The 16,277-nt window shown below is 50.0% G+C and overlaps 1 protein-coding gene across 1 annotated transcript in view; it reads left to right on the top strand.

Moving 5' to 3' along the window:
• Positions 1-6,413: 6,413 nt before the first annotated feature.
• Plcg1 (phospholipase C gamma 1) overlaps positions 6,414-16,277 on the top strand; it is a 31,834-nt gene continuing 21,970 nt past the window's right edge. Inside the window, exons 1-2 of the mRNA XM_021156992.3 lie at positions 6,414-6,486; positions 6,862-7,180. Coding sequence (XP_021012651.1) covers positions 6,964-7,180 — 217 coding nt within the window. The 5' untranslated portion in view covers positions 6,414-6,486; positions 6,862-6,963. The remainder of the gene's footprint in view (positions 6,487-6,861; positions 7,181-16,277) is intronic.

The raw sequence follows: 16,277 nt of genomic DNA, 5'->3' as shown, positions 1-16,277 counted from the left end.
ATGCAGTCTTCATTCACCATCTTGCCTAAGCTCTTTTTGGGTGGAATTGAATGCTGTTACTTTACATGCCATAAATGCAACATTTTAATAAATGATTTTTAGTAACTGCTGACAAGTTCATCCATCATCATGGGTCAGTTTTAGATCACTTTTCATCCCTCACGCCCATTTGCAGCTATTCTGCACTCCCATATGCATCCTCCACTGGTCTCAGGTTTATTCTCTAAACATGTCTTATGGACGTTTTATTTGAAAGAGCTCATGGTATATGTCCACCCCTTGTAGAAGTGCCTCTCTGGCTCCTGCAATGTCACCCAGTTTCACTCCTATTACTGTCAGGCTGTTTGTTGCTGAGACACCTTTAATGTAGCTGCCATGGTCCTTCTCTTTTCATGTAGCCGATGCAATCACACTCCTGAGCTCTGCACGCACGGTCAGCCACACACTTCTGCAGGATATCCACAAAAACCTCTGGAGGACAGCTCAGGACTCGCTGTTCTAACCCTGTTGGGGTCTGGGTTTCCTGTGTGTGAAAAGCACCTCACTGAACCAGGCAGACTCAGCCCTTGGCCCTTCCTTCCAAGCTCATATCTAGTAATTTGTCAACTTAGAAATTCTTTCCTAAATACTTGTACCACATATAGGCATTTTCCCAATTTTTAAAATTTCTTAAATGTTTTAAACATTTTTTTTTCTAGGAAGAACTTTTATTTCATCCCAAGCAGATCCCTCCTGTAAGACATTTTCAATTAGTTTGGAACAAAAGAGCACTTCTTGGAGAACATATTGCCCTGAAATGACCTCAGTCAAGCTGGTGTTGGATGCTTATAAGTAGTCTCCTGACGAATCAGTAAACGGGGGGGGGGGGGGGGGGGGGGAAGATTTAACAGACTTTCCCCACAACCCTAAGCAAGCAGCCTTTTTGAAATTACCATATAGATTTTTTAGGTTAAATGATTATGCTGTACTTATATATTTTAAAAAAGTTTTCAGAGACAATATTCCTGGAAAACAAGTGCTCATCAGTGCAGAGGCTGGGGCTAGTGGTGCAGGCCAGAGGCAGGGCCCGTGGCCCTGGGGTCTGCCGGTAACACTGTAAAACCACCACCACCAAAACCGTCAATGTAACCAATTCCCAAAGTTGGGCGGAGGCTCACTATACTAACTGCCATGCCTGCACTTACATTGGAGAATCCTTTTAGCTGGGCAGTGGTGGCGCACGCCTTTCATCCCAGCACTGGAGAGGCAGGGGCAGGCAGATCTCTGAGTTTAAGGCCAGCCTGGTCTACAGAGTGAGTTCCAGGACAGCCAGAGCTATACAGAGAAACCCTGTCTCAAAAACCAAAAGAGAGAGAGAATGAGAGTCCTTATAACATGTTTAAATTAAGGCAATTATGCTTAAATTAAAATTCCCAGTGACAGTAGATCTGCCCTGTATACTGTCTGGGTAGAAGCTACAAGGAGTGTATTTTTCAAACTCAAACTTCACACGTAAGATGGGTGCATCTTAGGGCTAGAGAGATGCTTAAGGGGTTAAGAACACTTGTTACTCTTGCAGAGGATTGGTGTTTGGAACCTAACAACTACATGGTGGCTCACAGCCAACCAAGTAACAATTCCAGGTGATCCAATAATCTCTCCTGAGCACTGTGCCCCGGGCACACAACTGGTGTGCATATGTATACACAGGCAAAGCATTCATACACAATTTTTAAAAGGTGGGTACAACTTATGTGTAAATTATTCTTCAATAAGTCTGGGCTTTCAGAAGCAGGGAGGACGATGGCTTTGATAACATTGGATGGTTCTCTCATGGTGAAAAAGACAGACTCAAGGCTGGAGAGATGGCTCATCAGATAAGAGCACTGACTGCTCTCCCAGAGGTCCTGAATTCCCAGCAACCACATGGTGGCTCACAACCACCTGTAATAATATCTGATGCCCTCTTCTGTTGTGCCTCAAGACAGCAACAGCGTACTCATCTATAATAAATGAATAAATCTTTAAAAAGAGAAAAAGACACTCAAAGATTCATGCAAAGTTTACTGATAGGACTGAATGGAGGGAATCAATATTTATAAATAGTTTTTAACAGTCCTATTCAAAGTATACATGTGCCACTGAACACATACTTGGCATTTTAATCATTCATCTTTAAACCTTTGTACTTCCTTTGCAGAAACACTCCACAAAATACCTTGGGGTGACCTTATTGTGAAAGGAATATTAACCTCATTTGGAGAGGCTGTTTTTCATGAATACACAGCACCTCTCACTTTGTTCTCTTTCCACAATCACTAAAAAATCTAGATAAGGTCCTTCTTGCTCCCTGTGCCTTTGTAAGACAGAGCATGGCCTGTAGACATTTCTGTAGCCACTTCTGGAACAGGCTTGCTGTGTTCTTGCCCTGCTGAGATCTTCTAGAAGGCACAGTAGGGATGTGTGCTAGAAGAAAGGGTGAGAGAGTAAAAGCAAGTCCATGCTGGTCTCAGTTTCCCCTGTCTTCAGTACCGCATGCTTGACCTCGGTGAAACAAGCACTGTACCGGCCGTTCCTGGCTGAAGAGAGCTAGTGGGAACAGTGAGGCAGCCAGGGCGGGGGACAGAAGTAGTTGTTGGGAACTGTTGGCACAGATGGGAGTTATGGAGGTTTTGTTTTACAAGACAGGGTTTCTCTGTGTAGCCCTGGCTGTCCTGGAACTTGCTCTGCAGACCAGGCTGGCCTCAAACTCATAAAGATCTGCCTGCCTCTGCCTCCCAAGTGCTGGGATTAAAGGTGTGCCACCACCACCCAGCAGGTACGATTTTTAACTTGAGTAAAAACAAACAAAACCCCTAAAGTTCCTTTAAGGGACTGAGAATACAACTGTCTTAAGGAAAGGAGCCCGGAGGTTATGATGTCAGAAGGGGTGGAGCCCTAGATAGGTTTGCAGGTCAGAGGACAAGGGCTTATACTGCAGGTTCACTGAGCTGTGCACCTAGGAGTGCTTGCTGTGTGTTCAGTTAACAGCAGAGGAAATAAGGGACGGAGCACAGCTTGATGAATGGATTAAGCAGACACTTCAAGTCTTTGTCTCCCTCTGTGAACGGAACATCACTATGCTTTGAAATGATGACTTCTAGAGTCAATCATTATAACGAACAAACGTGTGTTAGCACTTGGTACTAGCCTGCTAAGAATGCCCTCTGTTATTTTAATCACATACATAGTCATGTGAGAATATTTTCTTATAATTTAATTCCAGGAAAATGTCATTCCCTTTCCACAGAACTAGTTAGCAAACATTGAGAGTCACTACTTTAGCTACTATAGAGCGCAGCCACATCTGCCTCTTAATCGCAGCAGCTCCATTACCACTTCAACCATATTGTGATTGCCCTTATAATCACAGCTCCCATTTCAACCACACAGCATTTTTGTCCTTTTGTGTTTAAGTGCCCTCTATTTTTCCTAAAGAGCTTGGTGCAGTGATGCCCACTGGATGTCTCAATTCTTGGGAGGCTGGGGAGGCCTCAAGTTTAAGGCCTACAAGCAAGACCATACCTGAAGAAAAATGCAGTGAACATAGCAGTGTACCTGCTTCCTGTTCAAGGAAAGACTTGTCATCACTTCTGGAAGAAGTGTAAATAGAAATCCAGCTGCCAGCCTGTCAGATCACAAAGAGCCAGGAGGCTGAGAATGAACGTTTTGCAGAACAATGAACATCCATTCCAGGATAGCACTGCACAACACAGTTCCCTGGAAGTTGTCTGAGGCTGTTCCCACTCCCATCTCCTTCCTGTTGCCTCCACAGTGCTGACCTTAGGGCTGCTCCCTAAAAAGTATCCTACCCACTAACCTATCAGAGACAGCACCCTAAAACAAATTCCAACCCAGCCGGGAAGCATAGTAGCTCACATTTTTAATCCCAGCAAGGCTGAGTGGCTGAGTCAGGAGAACAGCTAAATTCAAGATGAGCCTGGCTTTGACAAACATGTACAAGATAACTAAAAACAGAAAACAGAGACAGTGAGGTAGTTCTGTGGGTAAAGGTACTTGCTGCTAAACCTGGTGGCCGGAATTCTATCTCTAGGACCCACATGGTAACTGTAAATAAAGAAGCTCACAATATGCTTACTACTGTTCTAAGTAGTTATTAAATGCAATGTGAGCTCAGGCCCACAGGCCAGAGGGGCAGCTGGGCAGTCTTTCCTTGACTCTAGGAACAGGCTTGGTATAAGCTAAGGCTGAAGCATGAGTGTTGCCTGAAATAAGCCCTAATCTGGGCTAGTCTGGGTGACGTCACAGGCAAGTGCCTTGTGTGGGGGCTAGAGCACCTCCCAGACAGCACAAATGTATATACATTACCAGTGACACCTACGCATCCTTATATATGCTGAGCTGGGGGAAGCCCATACTGGCTACACCCTGTGTGTGCCCTACTTTTCCCAAACTTCCTTTGGTAGAAGGAGACACCTAAGGCCTGGGAAGCTAGGAAGAGGAAATGAGGCCCTGTTTCCCAATTATAGGCCTGGCAAACAAATTGCTGTTGGAAGAAAATCATGGAGCCCCTGGGGGCTGGGGGTGGGGTCTTGTTACAGACACAAAAGCAAAAAAGGTTTGGGCTGAACACAAAAAGTTCTCAGAAAATAGAATTTTAAAGCATACTGCAGCCTCTAGGCTGCTGGAGTTGGCACAGAAGCTCAACAATGATTACAACATTTTAAGAGAATGCCTCCTGAGAGAACCGGCCAGACCAGGCAGACAGGGAAAGGCCCTGTTCATCTCCATCTGCCCTCTCTGTCTGATCATCCTGGCTGGCCATTCTCCACCACTGAGTAAAAACCCCAGGGCCTTTGCACATGCTGTTATTCTTACCTGGAAAGTACTTTCCTCCAGCCCTCCCTTCAAAATACATATGTCCATCTTTTTACACCATTTGGCTCTCTTGAAGTCCTACAGACATAGACACAGATCCTCTTACTTAATGATTGGCCAGCTAGCCAATGGCCACTAGGATTACCTCTCACCCAGTGGGCTCTCTTGTGGAACACAGACACTCAGGTTCCCACTTATTACATAGCCTGACTTCAAGTCATGGGGCTCTGAAACCTTGATTAGAAGATAATTAGGATCATGAGTTGTGCAAGCCTCAAGTCCAGTTTCCGCCTACATCAGAGGCCTGTCACTAGGTGGCAGTCAGTCTATCTCAACTCCCCAGTCCCTCAGGACAAAGCTCCTCAGTGATATAGAGAATTGGGACGTTCTTGAGACCACCCTCAAGGGAAATATACATTGGTTACTATTTGCCTGGCAAAGCAAAGGTGGCCCAGGTGGGTGGGTTGTCCAAAACCATACATCACAAATTCTAGTCTCAGGAATCCCAGGGGAGCTTTCCTGCAAGTGGATGTTGTGTGGGACTTCTCACCTCTGACATGCAGATAGCTGTCCAGAGCTGCAGGGTAGCTGTCCAACTAACTGTCTGCTCATCTTTGGCCAGACGGCAGGATCAAAGGATGCCCTCGGGTTTACCCGTGCTGTTCAGAGAACGGCTTTTGGAAGATTGATTTTAAAGTTATTTAACCGTCACAGACAAGTGTCATGTCTGGAGAATAGAGACAAAGTCAGCAGTGAGAGATGAAGCAGGAGAGGCAGGGAAGGCAAGACAGGACTGCTGGGCCACGAAGCTGTGCTGATTTGAAGCACAGTGGGAATTCACGTACGCAATTTCAAAGGCTTTAGTGGTAAATTCTGAAGCACAGATGCAGGCAAGACCCAAGAGGATAGTGTACACAGAGAGAAGAAGGGTCCTCAGGATCGTGCATAGAGTAGAGAGAACCCCAAAGGCAGGAGGGAAGAGCCTCAGTGGATTACTTAGGGATGAGGGAGAGAAGAAAACAGGTTCCTGGCAAGGTGTGGGGTCTTCCAAATTCAGGAGTTCACTGCCATACAGAGAAGGTGTAGCGGGTGAAAGGGGCCATGTGATGAGGATGGCAAGCAAGGCTGTGGCGCAGATGACGAGATGCCTGGGTCGGGAGGTCAGGGGAGACCCAGGATTGGGGTCACCTGTGTCTGCACAGAGGGGAAGCCACCCTGCAACTGGCTCAGCACTGAGTCCAGAGGAAAACGAGGCAGAGGACAAACCAGAGCTTCGGAGACTATGTGCAGGTAGGGCGCGGGCGGAGCGTGAGGAGGGCAGAGGACCACGCGAGAGGCCTCGAAGGCCACCGGACCCGCGTCCGAGGGTCTGAGAGCCCTGTCTACACCTGCGTGGCCCCTTCCCCAGAGGCCACACTCCAAGGCCACCCTAGGACCCGTCCGCTCAGCCCTTGCAAAAGACGTCTGCGCAGAGGGGGCGTGACAGGCGTGCTGTCACTCACGACCCGTTAGCCAATCCAGGGGTGCGCCCCTCCCCGGAGAGGGTGCGCGGAGGGCCCGCCCCCGCCGCCACCGCGGGTGTGAGGAGGCCAGGCTGGCGCGGCTCCCTCCGCCCGGCAGCCTTGCCAGGTAACCGGGTTCGGCGGGAGGGCTGGGGGTCGCGCAGCCCCCTCGCTCCCTGGGAGGCGTGCACACTGCCGCGGCGGGTCCCGTGTGGGCCGGAGGCCCGTGCGCGCGTCGGACAGACGGGCCGCAGCCTGTGGGCGGGGTTGCGTGCGTGACGGGCGGCCGTGCCCCGCGTTGTGTGTCAGGCCTGCGCGGGGAAAGCTCGGCCGAACCGAGGTGTCCAGGTCCGCCCGCTGCGGCCTGCCCCGGGTCGCGGGGCGCAGGCGCGGCGGTGGGCGGGGGTCGTCCCCAGGAGCGCCTTTGTTCCCGGCGCGCTGAGGGCGGAGCCTCGCCCCGTCCCGCCCCCGCGCTCAGTCCCCGCCCCGCGTCCGCCCGCAGGAGCTGCCACCGGGTCCCGCTCGCCTCCCCGGCCGCCGCCGCCGCCGCCTCCGCCTCCGCCGCCCCGGGCCCGCCGGCTTGCGTCGCCGAGGTCGCTGCAGCATGGCTGGCGTCGCGACCCCCTGCGCCAACGGCTGCGGGCCCGGCGCGCCCTCCGAAGCCGAGGTGCTGCACCTCTGCCGCAGCCTCGAGGTGGGCACCGTCATGACTTTGTTCTACTCCAAGAAGTCGCAGCGGCCAGAACGGAAGACCTTCCAGGTCAAGTTGGAGACGCGCCAGATCACATGGAGCCGCGGCGCGGACAAAATCGAGGGGTCCAGTAAGTGCGCCCCCACTCTGGCCTGCCTCGCGCCTGCCCGCCTCCCAAACACTTGGGCAAACTTTCGGGCCTCGCGCCTGGCGCCCCGTCTCCGCCCAGTCCCTGGTGGTCACTCTGGGGCGGGTGGAGGGGGGCATCCGGGTCTTGGATCACCTGATAGGACACCCCCTCCCCCAGCAGGGGGGGAGCGTTCCAGGCACTTTGCCCTGAGGCCTAAGAGTCCTCACTGGTTGGACAAGTGGAGTGGGATTCCGGCCCTTAAAATCAGGCGGCTGTCAGTGGCTGTGAGGGGAAGCCAAGACAGGCACCCCCTCATCCAACCTGAGAACCTGGGGAACCGACAAGATCTTCCTGCCCACTGCCATTTCTCCAGAGTGTGCTGTCTGTGAAAACTCTTAAGAGCTCCGGGATGGGCTTATTGGCGCAAGAACCTTTGGAATCCTCATGTAGAACTTAGGCAGATGTTGGAGTAGGGCTGGTTGTGGAGCAGAGCGGGCCTACTCATCTCCCACTTGGAGATAGGGAAGAACGTGGTTCTTTGGGAGGGTGGGGTACGAAAGCTAAAACAGTGACTGCTTCCCCCTCTCCATGTCCCGTGGATGCTTTTTGTGTGTGTCCCAGATCTGAATTTTGGAGGTCCATGGTGCTAGGCAGCCATCCAAAGCTAGAGCCAGGGTTCCTGGTCCAACTCCCAGGCTCCTTTGCCCTTGCAGCATATAACAAGGAGCTTGCATTCAGAAAGGTTCCCTGGCCTTGGTTTTTGAGGTCCAGCCCTTTGTGTTGGATGTTCTAGTGACCACAGGGTAGCCCAGAGTTGCTCCTCTGGTTTCCTGTCGTAGCCTTCCCAGACCTGAGTTTGGTGGGTTTACACACAAGTCTCTGGTGGCAGTAGTAAGTCGGGGGTTTTGAGAAACCTCGGCTCTTTCTGATAGTCATTTTCCTCGGTGTGAGGCAGGATGAGAAGATGATGTCTTTGCAAGATGATGTCTTTGATGGCTTTGAGATGTTTCTTACAAGAAGCCCCAAAGAGTCTATGGTTGAAGAGACCTAGCCTAAGAGCCAGGTCTGTGTTAGAGAAGGGGGGGTGGTGTCAGGAAGTAACACCGGAGAGAAGGTCCCACAGATCTTCCTGGGGATGGTGTACATGTGTGTAGATGGGTGAGGAGATGAGGAGGAAGGACGGTTTCTGTGGTAAGACAGCCATCCTCAACTACAAACTTCAGGTCTGACAGAATTTGCCCTTAACCATCACCAGTGGCCATCAGCCCTGTCCTCCGCTGGCAGAACATTTCAGTGATTTTCAGTGTTGGGGGATGGAACTGCAGACAGTTCCGATAGTCCTGAGACACCACTCAGACATCAGGTTGCAGGCATGGCATTTTACGTTTGTAGTATTTCCTGTGTTTTAGTGGTGGCATTAGTTCCCCAGTAGCTAGCTCTTGGTAACAGCTGCACTGTAAACCGTGTGTGTAGCCCAGTGGTGGAAGACAGCTATGCATTTGAAGCCAGTATGTTAGTGTACGTCACCCAGCCAGGTGCTTTCCCTCTCGGAGCCTTGGTTCCTCTGTAAGTTAGAAGAAGTATATTTACTATAAATGGTCACTTTTGGAAGTGAGATAGTTGGTGTAAAGTAAGCAAACTAAATATGTAATAGATGCGAGCAGAGACGTTACAGAAGTTTAAGAACCAGTTATTAGTAGCAGTAGCTATGGTAGATGCTTGTCCTCCTAGACCCTGGGATGGGGCTTCTGAGGGAGGTCTAATGTGGCTGATAGAAAAAGAAAGGGTTCTGAGGGAGGAGGGCCGAGAGAGGGTCCCGTTCTCCTTAATTCATTACCCAGGAAAAAAGAGGAAACACTTGTTTTGCCGTACAGCGTTTACTCTTCTGTTCACCTGTCATGTAGATTGAGTTTCTGTAGAGAACATGTTTGGAGTTTTGTACATTGGATGTCATTGTGAGTTGGGGCCTGGACAGAAAGAAGGGACTTAGAGACAGAACCATCCAGTCCGTTTTGTCTCACTTGGGTCTTTGAGGATGGGTGGCAGGAATACAGAGGACGTCACCTTTCAGACCCACAAAAGTCACCCAGAGATATGCATGTTTTCATTGGGCCCGGCCCTGTGATTTTTGGAGTCCAGAATGAAGGCTGCAGACTAGCCTGTGTGGACTTCACACCTTGTAAATGGAGCCCACCACCGAAGCCCTGCCCCACTTCTGCTGGAATGCACCTCACTGCCTTTGTGGGTTCCCAAACCTGCAGCCTCCTGCAGATTGTGAAAAGGATTGAGTTGCCAGCTGGGTCCCCTACTGTCTGGTCTCTTGTTCAGATGCCTCAGGTATTTGACTTTTTGCTGATAACCTGCCTGCCCTCAGGGTGCTCACGGAACAGAAGGATGGGCTGACTGCCATTTCCTAAATCTTGAGTTCTCTCACTGTGACACTTGTGAAACTAGTTAGCACCTTCTGATGTCTAAGGCAGCGGTCTGGCTTGAGAAGTGCTTTGCTGCTGTTTGGTTGTGTGACTGAAGTCAGGCTGGTGTCTGGCATTTATGTTGCAGAATTTAATGAGTTAAAAGCAGCCATAGACTTCCTGCCCAGTGCTAAACAGACTTTTCACTCTGACTGCAGGCTAGTCCTCAGAGGACTCTGCTCCCAGGTTGTGTTGGTGGTAGGCCTTGGGCTCCTGTTTTCTGTAGCCTTTGATGCCCCTTGTGAAGAGAAACCTCCATGTTTAGGTGGTATTTACAGGCAGAGACCTCCATCTTCATCAAAGATGCCTTCCTAGGCTTTGGCTCCGTAGCTTTCCATATGTAATGCCTGTAGTGAGATAGCTCAGACCTATTCTTAGTGAGGTTGTCCAGTTAGGGACCACTGTTGGCATAGTAGCTCCAGTAGAGACTCTAAAGCTATGCTGTTATTGTGGTGAGGATTGCAGTACCAAGGGGCTGGCTCTGAGGGTAGGTCCGTGGCACCTAAGAGTTGTCTGCACGTGTCCCTCAAGGATTCCTTTTTGCTGGTCCACAGTGAGAGAGCAGCAGAAAGCATGCACCTGGGTCTCCAGAGCCAGCCGTTCCCGCCATGTGTTTCCTCTTTGACTATCATTTTTCCAGGGGAAGTTAGACCTCTTAGTGTTTTCTTGGCACCTCCGGCTTGACTGCTGTGAGAGTTTTCGGGTCCCCTGAACCTGCTTCATAAATGACTAGCAGAGATGAGCAAACACAGTACCAGGAAGCCTAACACCCCAGCTTTTCCCTGGGACTTTGTGTCTGGAAGGGGGAGGTCTGCATAGATGCACATAGACTTGAGTTGGAGTTTAAAGAGCTTGATCACATTGCTTCAAGTGGCTCTTTGGAATTATGGGCATTTATTTGTTCAGTAAATATTGTTTGTACACCCCTTATTTGACCTGCGGAGGAGACAAGACCAGAATGCAGTGATGAGAAGAAAGGGCTGAGCGCAGAGTAGTAAAGCCCTGGGCAGTGAACGCACACTGGCTGCAGCTCGCCTGCTCTGTGACCTCCAACGGGCTACGTGTCCTTCTGAGCTTTTCATCTGTTCACAGCACCGACGTCACAGTTCCTAATGAGGTTTGGAGGAGTGTTTGTGTAAAGTACTTGGCAGTTAGGGTGCTGTGGTGACCGTGCTTAATGTGTGGAATCCGACAGGAGAGAAATAGGATCGAGTCCCCAAGAGGGCCAGGTTAGAATAGATGTGTCTGTTGTGGTCAGGGGCTGGTGCCTGGCCACCAAGTTCTTTGATGAAGGGCATGAAGCTGCAGTTCTCAGCAGGGAGGGCTTCTGTGATCAGGGCTTTCTGCTACCTTGGGTATTGGTGTAGAGAGAAGGCAGTTGGCTGAGAGTGGCTGCTTGGACATCAGGGTTTGTCTCTAAGCCAGTTCAGCACTTGAGTTGGCCTCGCTGTCTGAATGATAGGGGAGGCCCAGTCTTCCAGGAAGTGCTGTGACACAGCCCAGAATGGTAGGGCTACATCCGCTTCTGTTAACTCAGTGTCTCTTCTCACTCTCTCCTTTCCTATGGAAAGGGTTTCAAGGTCAGTGTACCCTTCACTGAATACACTGGAGGAAGTGCCCGAGGTCATAGACGCCTGCTGTGGAGTCTTGCTCTTAGGAGACTGACTCTCCCTTCTCTCTCACGGGGAGAGGCCAGTGTGCACCTCAGGAGAGTCTTTGGAGAGGTGTTGGGGAGGAGGACACGAGTGTTCTGGTGTACCACGTAGCCTTGTAGAGTGCTCCATGACCTTGGATAATGACCAGGGAAAGCCTTAGTGTCCTTGGGAGCCAACCCTGCCCTCCTGGTAACTGAGCTGTGGACACCCAAATGTGTGGCCAGAGGCAGTGTGTCCTTGTGACCCTGGGTAAGTTACTTTCTATAGAACAATTCTTAGCCAGGTACGGCAAGTTCAAGGCCATCTTGGCTACATACTGAGTTACATGTAGACCAGTCTGGGCTGCAGAGTGAGTTCAGTCTCGAAAACCAAAAAGCAGACAAAAAAATTTTTTCCTTCTCATGGAGTTGGCAGGTTAATTAATGAAGTGAGATTGCATCTAAGCATGAGGTGTCTGAGAAATGACCAGCAGCACATGTGACACCTGGGGCCCTGAGTCGCGCCTTCCCTTTGCACTCTAGTTAGTTGACGGCAGAGTTCTGCTGTCCACTGGGGTGTGGCTGGAAGCCTATTGTCTCCTTGAGGTTGGATGCAGAGGAGGAAGGATCTAGTGTTTGAGTAACATGCATTGTGAGCTCTCATCCACTGCAATGGCTCTGTGCTTCCAGAGAAAGCAGGAGTTAACTGTCCCTGTAAGGAAACAAAGGTCCCAGCAGTGAAGTCACGGAGCATAGTTTAAGTGTGGGATTTCTGATTTTTGCTATAGTATTGTTTATTTTCCTACTCTAGGGTGTAACTGTAAGGTGGACTGTTGTGTAGATACTTGACCTCTGTTCTCTACTATGGTCACATGGGTTTGCCCAGCCCAGGCTTTCATCAGTGGACAAGCTAGACTCAATGCCGCTATACCACTCTCAGTTTTGTCCTGGGCATGGTCCTTAGATGGATCCTAGGTACTGTCCAATGTGGAGGCCAGAGCACCTCATCTCTGGACTTACTCTACTAGTCCATGGTAACAGCCTATCAGTACCTCTACAGAGAGAGGGTCACAGGGTTCCAGGTGAAGCAAGAAGCACCTTCCCAGGCTCCCCTCATAACAGAGTCCAGCGTACCTCCATTTCTGTGTCCCTATATCCATCCATCAGGTGTCAGGTGGGCCTAGGTGCTGTGCTGGGCACACCTAGGTGCTGTGCTGGGCACACCTAGTAGGGTGGGGTTTCCTCTACTTCTGCCACTTTATGTATGGTAGCACTCAACTAGGTTGCCTTCATGCCAGCCTAGCCACTTTCTTTAAAAAGGAAGGGAGGGGAGAGGCTGGAGAGATGGCTCAGTAGACTGCTCTTCCAGAAGCCCCAGGTGTGATTCCTAGCACAGTCATCTGTAACCTTAGTCCTAGCAGGAAATCTGATGCCCTCTTCTGACCTCTGTAGGCACTCATACAGTCATGTGTTCAGGCAAATAATCATATGTATAAAGTAAAAATAAATCTCAATAAAAAAGAACTGTGGCTTCCTTGAGCCTCACTGGATCACTGAACAAGCAAGGTGCCACGCGTGCTCTGGCTTCTCACTGTGGAAAGCACTGTAGAGTCTCGTAGTGAGCATACAGTTAAGGCTGAAACAGCCAGACAAATAATTACAGGGTGTGGTGAGCGCTGTGAAGGAAGCAAGCATAGGCCGGCCGCTCTGTCCGAAGGATGGTTGAGGGCATGCTGCAAGGACAAAGGCCCCAACCGACTTTTGGTGGCATAAAGGCTCATTTGTCCTTTCTGTTACATATACCATGCATCTAAGCCACATCACTTAGAGTCTTTGGAGGGTGACCTCAGTGGTCTAGGTCAGGTCTGTAGTGTCGAACTGAATGGACACTGTGGGCAGAGTAAGCTAGAGAGGGATTTGGAGTCGAGTGGCTAGAAAGGAAAGGTTTCTCTGTAAAGCTGGGTATAGCGTGTGTGACCTTTGAGAGATAGCATTTAGACTCTGAAACTCTTCTATAATGCCCCTCTTAGCCTTGCTTGAGTCCCCTGAGCATCATCTGTTGTGATCTTAGTGTTTCTCCTGTAGCCTCAGAATCAGAGATTCTTATAGCATCTTATTATGGTTGCTCCCACAGCTCCAGAGAACTGGAAACCCAGGCTCCTAGAAGCTTCCAGAGAATCTGTTTTTGGCCCCCTGAGAGCAAGAAGTACTGGGCCATGAGCTGAGTGTATGGCGAGTTGGTGGGCACCATGGGGTTGATCTCAGGAGTCTCTACCTGCATTCCTGGCTCAGCCCTTGGTGCTCTCATGTTCTCCTTTCAAGAAGAGGTCTGAGGTAGTGCTGGGCTAGCCTTTGAGAGGCTGTAGTAGCTTTGTGCCTGGCACAAGTAGCGCACTTTACTCTCACCTCCCAGGAACCAGGCCCATCCTGGGGGAAGCAGGGAGGGGCTCCTTTTTATAGCCGCATAGAGGCTTTGTGTATAGGCTCTGCTGCTTCCTTCCGGCTCCTGCCCTTCCCTTGTTGGCCAGAGGCCCTTGCTTCAGCAAAATTCAGGAGTAAATGGGCGAGGCTTTCTCCAGCAGAAGACTGGCATCTCCTCTATTGAGCCCAGGTCTGGCAGAGAGAAGTTAGGTAAGCAAGAAAAAGAGACGGCCCAGTCCTTAATCCTGGGGAGTTTGAAATCCAGAGCAGATGGAAACCAGGACTCACAGGAGACAGCACTGACTTAAAGTGCTGAGGGCTGAGCCCAAGGGCCCAGATCTTTCTCTGGCAGGGCAGCCTATCCTTTACTGTATAGTCTCTTCCCCTGTTGATTGACACATCAGCACTGAAGTAAAGCAGAACACAGACACTGAAGAGTGCACTGGTCCAACCAGCGAGAGAACTCATATACTTATTGTCTGTGGACCTAATCTTTCTTCAGCTCAAGTGGGATATTCATTTCGGGTTGACTCCTGGAGATGTGGGTGAGTTAAAAGTCGTATACAGTCGTATACTCTTGGGGACGTGTACCTGAGCGTTAGAGTCCTCGGCTTGGCCATAGCTGGGGTAAGAGTAAGGCCTGGACAATATAATTTCTGGCTGTGCAGGTAGATGTGAGTGTACGTTGGGGCGATTCCAGCCTCAGGCCTAAGTTCATAGAGTGGTTAGCCTGAGAAAGAGCAGAGGAAAGCCTCTGTTATCTGTTAGCCCACAGGTTTCTCAGCCTCAGGTGGTGGTAGGTCAGCATGGGTATAGAGTTCCCTTCTTGGACAGGTTAGGGGGTTGGCGCAGGTAGTGATGGTCCTTCTCTAAGGCTCTGCAGACCACGTAATGGTCTCACCTGATGCCTTACATACTGGGAGCAGCTTTTCTCTTCCCACCCCAGTCACTTTCTCATCCACAACAGTAAAAGAGTGTAATGTGCTTGTGTTCTTGGGGCCACTTAGCATAGCTACCAGGAAGGTTCAGAAGGTAACAGTGGCACTTTATCAGTTTTGTGGCAGGCCTCTTGAGTCCAGCAGTGACATGAGAGCACTTGGTTCCAGACTGCTTCTGAGAGGCTGTCCTGATTTCTGCTCTGAGAACTGGCCTGCACTAGAAACATGGAGTCCATCCTAGCATGGATGGATGTTGGTGGGGAATTGCGTGAGTGCTTACCAGAACTGTGGGTGGGCTCACAAGGTAGTTGAAGACAGAGACTAGACCTTTCTCTGGGGCTTTGTTTTTCTAGGAAGCAAAAGGGGAGTAGCTTTGGCTGGCAGGACTGAGGGATTGTGGCAGGTGCTATAGAGGGGTTGGGCCATGAAGCTCCAAAGCAGGAGAACCTCCTGGGGTATAAAGAAATAAGCCTGTGGTCACCAAGTCTCCAACTTGATGACTCCCTTTGTCCATGGGAATTAACCTCTGTGACCTTCTGTTGTACAAGCCAGTGGTAAGAGAATATGCTGAGTATTTTGGCAAGGGAAACTCCCCAACCCCACTCCCTCTCTCCTATCTCTTCTTCAGCCTGAAGCTGCTTTGTTTGCTTTGTGGAAGGGAGAGCCCAGATTTTCCCTTCTCCTCCTGACCATGGCTTGTCCTCTGCCCTGTGGGAGGGGCAGCAGAGAGGCAGTAGTCAGCTGAGGATGTGAGGGCTCACTTGTCTGCTGGCAGGAGCAGGTTGGTCAGCCGAGAAAAGACTCTCATTATAGTTTTTTTTTCCTTGTACACTTGTTAAGTTTCTGCTAGGTATAGAGTAGTGAAGATGATAGACATGGTTCATGTCCTCAAGGAATTTACAAAAAACAGCCAAACCACCCTAGAACACACATAGAAGTGAGAGATAGCTCGTTCAGTGGGTAAACATACTTGCCATGCAAGCCTGGCAACCTTTGATCATTGGAACCCATAGTTGTCCTCTGGCCTTCGCAAGTGTTATGGGATGTGTGCACCCTTACACATTACATATGTACACACACAAATAATAATAATAAAATTTAAATATATATGTGTGTGTGTGTGTATGTATATGTACACACACACACACACATATATATATAAAAGCAGCCTGGAGTTCTGCCATTCTCCTTGTGTTGCTCCGACTTGGCTGCTTCCCACAGAGAGCACAAGCCATGGGCTCATCAGCTTGACTTTGAGAGATCGTTGGCTCTGTCACCTTGGGTAGGATCATTAACCACTCTCTGCTCAGTGTCCTTGCTTGGGGAATGGGAACCCTAAGACTTGTTTTACAGTATTGGTTGTAAGAATGAAACAGCTCAGTTTAATGTAATGAGCTTGATGTAATATGCGTAGCAAACATGCCAGAGATGAGTGACAGGACACCAGATGCCACTCCTGCTGCTGCCCTCCCCACCTGCAGAGGCATCGACCTCATCCTCTGTGCTTTGTAGTTTCTGAGAACTGTCTGCAGGCTGTTTAACACAGCCTGTTAGCACGGGGCAAACCCAGTCCTTCCTCCGTGGCTGAGCCCTCGCTCCTTGTTTGTGTCCTTCTTACTGCTGCTCATTATGAA

This window comes from Mus caroli, unplaced genomic scaffold, assembly GCF_978045245.1.
Source record: "Mus caroli unplaced genomic scaffold, Mus_caroli_1 scaffold_2, whole genome shotgun sequence".
NCBI classification, from domain to species: Eukaryota; Metazoa; Chordata; class Mammalia; order Rodentia; family Muridae; genus Mus; species Mus caroli.
This window is presented reverse-complemented; position numbering and strand designations above follow the sequence as displayed.